The 7,250-nt window shown below is 42.7% G+C and overlaps 1 protein-coding gene across 4 annotated transcripts in view; it reads right to left on the bottom strand.

Moving 5' to 3' along the window:
• Positions 1-1,449: 1,449 nt before the first annotated feature.
• FAM107B (family with sequence similarity 107 member B) overlaps positions 1,450-7,250 on the bottom strand; it is a 58,519-nt gene continuing 52,718 nt past the window's right edge. For 3 of the 4 annotated variants that reach the window (XM_087933923.1, XM_026713104.2, XM_026713103.2), the window contains exons 3-4: positions 5,917-6,067; positions 1,450-5,183 (exon numbers count right to left, since the gene is read on the bottom strand). In XM_087933923.1, coding sequence (XP_087790049.1) covers positions 5,067-5,183; positions 5,917-6,067 — 268 coding nt within the window. In that variant the 3' untranslated portion in view covers positions 1,450-5,066. The remainder of the gene's footprint in view (positions 5,184-5,916; positions 6,068-7,250) is intronic. The other variant, XR_015743727.1, reaches the window with a different exon arrangement.

The following is a 7,250-nucleotide window of genomic DNA, read 5'->3' as shown; positions in this document are numbered from 1 at the left end:
TGGTGCAAAACTTGTCCATATTAATAGAACAGTTGTCAGAAGCAAAATATTGTCCTCTTTGAACATATTATTCTGTCTTGTCATTTGAACAGGGAAACAGAAAACAGCCTTGAGAGTGTTAAGAAGACAACCTGAGAACACAAGTCCCATATTTCAATTTCTGATTGTCTTGCACATTTTATACTCGCACACATACTTTAAAAAAGCTTGGTGCAACCTTTTTTTTTTTAGATTGGTCTCTCCATCCAAAACCCTTTTGTTCAATTTTAAATCAGCACCTGAAGGAATGTTTAGGTCAGCATTAAATGCAACATCCTGTACAAGGAAAAATATCCAGGATGGAAGCATGGAATTTTACAAGATTGGCAGGCAAAACCAGATTCTTGAAGATGTTCTAATCATCATCCTATTGTAGCCAGATAAATTGCAAGGGATACAACTTGTAGCCTCAAATGAATTTCACGAAGCCCTTTAAAATCTTACTAATATTCAGCCGCTTTAAGGACAAACATTTCATGCTTCGTGGTTGCAGAGGAGATATACTTGGATGCGGCAATTAATTTTTAATAGTTATGCATGCTTCTAGTCCTGGTGGTTGCAGATATAGCTAGTCCATGACCTACGACCAGAATTAGAAATAAATCCCACTCCCTTTTAGCACTGATGATGTTACCTGGTTGGGTCATGAAATATCTCCAAGAAAACAACCAAGCTCAGAGAGAGTATTAAAGACTTCACAGTCCTCCTCACCCTCCTCACCCCACAAACCCTCCTCCCTTCTAGCACCAAGTTACCTAGTTGGGTCATGAAACACTGGTGTCATGCCCCTGTTGGAAGCTGATACGGAGGGGGAGGCCGCTCAGCTGACAGGGAGTGGGAGTGTGGCTCCGTTGGCTGTGGAAGAAACTGGGGGAGGGCAAAATCCATCTGGGCAGAGCAGGGGAGAGGTAGAACAAGGGAGAGGGAATTCGGAGGAAGACCCAGGCCCACCCCTCTTCATCCTAGGGCACGCAGGGAGGAAAGGAGAAGGGAGCAACGTGGGTTGCATGGCTGGCAGGAGGTGTGCGCGCATGCACAGTGGAGCTGAGCTGGGTTGGCCATCACGGCCCTGTATCATTTCAGACAAGTAGCTCTCCAGTCTAAATTCATCAGTCAAAAAGCATTTTCCCCCCGCAATTTTTATTTTGACTGATGAAATGACTTGTTGGTTAACCTCAGATTAACACACTTTGTTCCAGTTGCCATGCTTTAACCGTTTTGGAAGTAATGAAATAATTTTTATTTAAAAAAACCAATACGTTGCTTAGCGGTGGCTCCTTGCTTGTGCACAAGATTCAGAAATCATTTCCCATTAGAAGAGCAAATAATAATAATAATAATAATACAGTTTAAAGTGACAAAAGATTAGACACCACAGAGATGGAGGCCACACCATCAGACCACTGCATGTTCCAAGCAGGTAATACATTTTTATTAAGTAGTAACTTTGGTTCTAAGAATTCCACCCTCATTTTCGTAACACTTTGTTAAAAACAAGTAGGCAAGAGCAAAATACAAAAAATATTAAATTATGAAAACAAATCCCCTTAAGGCTCCCTTTTTCATATTTATATATGTACACTGGGAAACAAGTAAAGACATGAAATAATCGCCTAACCTAGAGCATTGGGAGGCAACGCTAATTTGCCACGTTAACCAGCTAACACCTCTTAAAAACATTCAGAAAGACAACATTTCTAAAAGGAGACAATGTCACTTTTAAATTAAAATAGCTCAGCGGAAGATATCCAGGGACGCTTCTGAAAAAAAAAAAATGGGAAAGCCGTCATCACAATCTTGACGGATAATAAAGAGTGCTGAACAATGCCAAAAAGTGTTTGTCAAAAACTGGCTTAATGATGGTTTGGGTGTTGTCGTAGCGACTCAAAACAAAATTCTGGATTCCTGTGCAAAACAGAAATATAAATTTTCGCAGTGGCCTTCGATGACCCCCAAAATATTACATTCTGCTAGAGGAACACCGCTTGCTACCCTTTTCCCTACGACTGGTGTTCTGCAAATCAAATTTTTCCGTTGTTTTAGGAAACCTCTTTAAAAATTCAGTCTATTTTATTCATCACTAAAGCAGGAGCAAATTTACGTTCGTTCAGCAGACAGTCCGGTTTCAAGGAAGTTGAAGAAGACTACAATATGCAAAGGACTGTGGGGGGTCAAACACTCCTTGGGGGTTATGTTGTGAATTCCTTGATGCCCACTGAGCCAGAAGGTGGCTATGGAAGTGGAATCTCTAGAACTTGAAGGGGTGGATTAAATGGCACAGCTTGAGAAAGACACAGGAGTGGGTGGATCCATTAAGGCAAGTAATCCTTTCCCGGAAGAAAATCCACAGTGCTAGCAGAATTACCACCACCTCCAAACTCTTGCTGCAGTGACCCAAGTTCATGTAGAGAAGGGGAAAGTTAGTGGTTAATGGCATACAATCTCATCCCTTCTGGTCCCAAAAGAAGAAATTAAAGCTAGAATTGGTCACCTGTCGGTGTGGCAAGAAAAACCCACCTTCTCAAAAGTCAACCTCTCCCATTCCCCCTTCATGTGGCAAAGCCATCCACCAGGGCACGCACACACACACACATTCTCTCAAGCCCTTTAAATGTGTCATTCTAAAAAAGACACAACCCTATAAATCCAAGTCAGTGATAAAAGTAACTTGTGTCAAGGTTTAAATTAGAAGTAAGTGATATCTCCCAGAAACCCTTTTTTTCTCATGGGCTGGGATGGATAATGTGATTTTTTTATTTGCAAAATCCGGAATGCAGGAAGCTTGGGAAACTTCACCCCAAAGATTGTTTGCTGTCAGTTGCAAGAAATGGGGCTGAAAGGGTTTTGCATATTTCTAATGCCTTCAGCAAAGATGAAATACGTCATCAACTGATGTAAAGGATTTTGCTTGGCTGTAACAGGAACATGAAATAGACCTGGTCCTATATAAAGGAGTTATTTTTGTACTGCTAATTTTCTACCTACCTATTGTGATCACGAAAGAGAGCTAGCGTAGAGGGTTCCCAGCCATCCATATACCCCAATGAACAAGTGCAAGAAGCAACACACACGTGTGACAACTAAAATCAAGGTTAGGCTACCCTGGTCACCCTTGTTAGAAGTTCTCCCTATCCAGGTTCGCTTTGTTTCTGCAATGCCTGGGTCCAAGGTTCAGGGGTTTTCTGAAACGAAGGTTTTTTAAAAAAATAAAATAAAATAAAATACCACCTTGGTATCAAGTGTCACGGATGACCTAAGAGGCTTAGCATTCCCAAATTATGTTTTCCTGATGGACTGTATTAAAATCTCATCAACACCCCACAAAACTCAGCCAGCAAAGAGCTGGATTGCCTGAAGTTTCCCCCCCCCCCCACTAAAAAAATCTATAGGAAACTATGGCTTGCTCTCTGAATTCTTACAAAGGATCAACGATCAAGAGGTCATTTTAAAAGATGGTTGAATCCATTAGGAACATTGGACAAAATCTTGGAGCCAATTCAGGATTGTTTGGTGGGGCGGGGGGGGAAGAGTTTTTAAAAATTCAAAATGGCGGCTGAAACGATGTGATCAGCGCTGTGCTCCTTTGGTCCCATGCAAAAAAGGAGGGAGGGGCTTCGGTCACGGCTGCCATCTTGAATTTTTTTGGACTCCTCTACTAGAGATGCCACTGGACAAATTGGAGCTCAGGACTGTTGGAGAAAAGTCCCAGCCTGAGATTTTTTCCTGGAAATCCATATTTTTTTGTCCCGGCCGCTCACTGGAATTCTTACTAGTTGAAAACAGGAATGAGATAAGAATTGGATGTGGACAATTAAAAATGATATGTATATATATATATATATCGAGATAAATTAATCTACAGTCTGATTTCCATTTGTCGAGAAGTAAATTTCTCTGGCATTAATGGGCTTCCCTCCAGGTGGAAATGCAACCGGATTTCATGGAGAAGAAAGAAAATAAAGAAAATTTCATTTAAAAAAAAAAACTTCTACTCCCTGGTCAAGCTCTGACAATATTATTCCAAACTTGCCTGGGTTTGTTAATCTTAAAAGAAAGTAATAAATCTACATGAGAAACGATGCACCAGAATGCATTTTTAGGGTTTGTTGCTTCTTCTTTGACTTTTAAGTTCTCAGGCTGACCCATAAAATGTTCGCAAACTCGGGGTCAGAAGCAAAACAGGTGAGACTCAGAAATCCAAATATATAGTTTGGAAATCCTGTTGCAAGTAAACATCCGCTGCAATGTAGACCTAGCAACCACAGCATTTGTCAGAGGAATCAATGATAAAGAATACAGCGTTGTTACCAAGGTTGGATTGGAGAGAGAGGGCAAAAAAAAGAGAGTTTAGTCACACTATTGGTTGAATTGCAAAAATATCCATTTCCTTACAGCCCCAGAAGTGGTTGAGAATATATTTTAGCCATCTAATGACCGGGAATATTGCATTTGTCTCTCTTTCTTCCTTCCTCAGAGCTGTGGCGGTCTGTCCTGCCTACTTAGAGATAGATGGGGGGAAATCCAGCTTCAAGTCTAAAGGACTTTCTATTTACACAAAATATCTGAGTGGCCAGCTCCATTCCTGAAGCCAAGTTCCCACCCAGAATAGAACTCAAAAAGTGGTCTCAAAGCACTTTGTTCTTGTTTTTCTTCTGCATAGCAGAATTCCACAAAGTAGGAATAAGGAGAAGGGAAACAAAATGCAGACATACTAGCCTGAGATGCTCACGTAAGCACGATCAGGAGTAAACAAGCAACCCAGCCCCTCAAAATAGGTTTCCCGTCTTAGCTTGGGTAGGAAAAAGCATGTTGCTTGTTTGCCCTCTGATCTTCGTATTATTACTGGCAAGTTTGGACTTCTAAGCAGTCGTCCTTTCAAAACAGGATCTAGAAATTGACCTTGTATTGACCATGTTTTGCGTCCACTCCGGGGCACAGGTGCCTTGCAGAAGTCTTTACCCCACCCCCACCCCCACCCCAAGGCCCACCGGAGCTGCAGCTTCAAGTCTTAGAAGAAGTTTCGTCCTCTAGGAGTTGGGAGCCTCTGAGGATTCCTGGGCCGTTCTTCTCAAGTTGCCTTTGACCTTGACAAATTCAGGCGCGTTTTCTTGTTCCTCCTGGATCTTCTGCTTCTCAAGTTCAAGCTAGAAAGAAAAGACGGACGGGTAGATTTTAAGAAAAGGAAGGGATGATCTTTTCTGTCTCTCCAGGAGTCGGGCCCATAAGGAAGGGAGGAATCGGAGACCTCAAAATAGCTCAAAATTCTTTCAAAACCCAAAGGGAAGACATAGTAGTAACGGCGATAAGGATCTCGGAGTCCTACTGAACAACCATTGAAATAGGAGGCAGCTGCGTGCAGCGGCTGCCAAAAAAGCCAACACAGTTCTAGGCTGCATAAACAGAGGGGATAGGATCAAGATCACGTGAAGTGTTGATACCACTTGATAAGGCCACCCTTGGAATCCTGCATCCGGTTTTGGTTGTCACAATGTAAGGAAGATGTTGAGACTCTAGAAAGAGTGCAGAGAAGAGCTACAAAGAGGTGGTACTGAGCCGGTTCTGGAGAACCGGTAGCGGAAATTTTAAGTAGTTTGGAGAACCAGCCAATCCCGCCTCTGACTGGCCCCGCCAACCCCATCTCTTCTCTGCCTCCCATCGAGTCCCAGCTGATCGGCTGGGCCTCCTTTGGTTGCCCTGCACAGGAGAACGGAGCTGGAAAGCAGGTTAGTGGGGTGAGGAGGGAAGGGGGATTTTGCAGTATATCCTTCCCCTGCCACGCCCACCAAGCCACGCCCACAAAACTACGCCCACAGGACTGATAGTAAAACAATCTGAATCCCACCACTGACCGATGATACCCCTTCTCTCCCCTCTTACTTGTTCCAATTTCTGTTGTCGCTTGAGAAGCTCGATTTCCAAGTCTGACTTCTTCTTCTGGGCCTCCTCTTCCTTCTGCTTGAAAACCTGGTCCCTTTTCCGTCTCTCCATCACTTTCTGAAGCTCTGGCTTGTTCTGGGGAGCGAGGCCCCTTGGCAAGAGAAGAAGAGGAACAGGCGAGAAGGTGAGCTAAAATGGACACCAGGCAGTCGCCCCCACGTTGCCAGAGAACAGCCATGCACCCAAAAGAAAAGTCAGCGGTGCAAATGCAACGGCTCCGACATTTAGTTTAAAAAACCAAACCAACCAGAGTTTTCCGGGAAGAAAAACGATTTCTAGTTTTTTAGTTCATGCACCTATCTTCAGATACTCAAAGTTGGAAGGGACCTTGTAGGTCATCTAGTCCAACCCACTGCCTAAGCAGGAGACCTTCCATCATTTCTGACAAATGACAGTCCGTTACCATTGATCTTGGAAAGTCTTCTCCACGTTTCATATTAGAAGGGGGAAAGTTCTTCAAAGATGATGGCCATAGGAAAATGGAGGTTTTTTTAAAAAATCAATATTGTATTAAAATTTATTTCCAATATATAGTTTTTTTCCTAAACCTATCTTGTACATTTTCCCTCCTACTTCAGCCTATATGACTTTCATAATTTAGGATATAAGGTTTTCAACTAGATGAAGTTTTCTAGCATCTCAAAGCCTAGTATCCGAATCCCAAGACTGTGGTCTTCTAGAGATTATTATTTAGAAAAACCTTCCCCCACCAAGGCTCACTTTCTCCTCCTGCTCCTAAAAAATCTACTTCTAAATTAGGATTTAAGACGTAATAAAATAGGATCACCAGTGAGGCTTGGGGGGACAAGAAATCGGGGGGAAATACCATTGCTACAACAGAAAGGAATCGACCTGCCACTTTTCAGGCCCATTTAGAGAAATGCAATAGGAATTAGACGAGTAAAGGGTTTTTGTTTTTTTTAAAGATGAAACCGTAGAGTGAAACCAAAGGGGAAGCAACCTGAGAGCCAGCTCACTTTCTGGATTTGGTGTTGGGTCATCTTTTGGTTCCAACTGGAGGAAATACGAGGCCTTGCAAAGTCACCTCTGTGTGTGCAGCTTATGCATTTCATTGACTTTGCCTTTTTTGAGGCTGAGAGCTTCAAGTTAAACGCAGTTGCTGGAAAGCCAATATTGCCCAGGCATAACCTGGCTACCAAATGACAAATGGTTTCTAGTCTGAAATTCTCCCTGAGCACAGAGAGAGAGGCAAAAAACAACAACAGCAAGCCGGAAAGCAACTTTCATAAGATCCCAAAGTTTGAAAAGTCCCC

The sequence above is a fragment of the Pseudonaja textilis genome, chromosome 5 (genome assembly GCF_049901715.1).
Source record: "Pseudonaja textilis isolate UNSWEBS1 chromosome 5, rPseTex1.2, whole genome shotgun sequence".
Classification (NCBI taxonomy): domain Eukaryota; kingdom Metazoa; phylum Chordata; class Lepidosauria; order Squamata; family Elapidae; genus Pseudonaja; species Pseudonaja textilis.
Note: the sequence above shows the minus strand (reverse complement) of the source record. Positions and strands in the feature narration are given on the sequence as shown.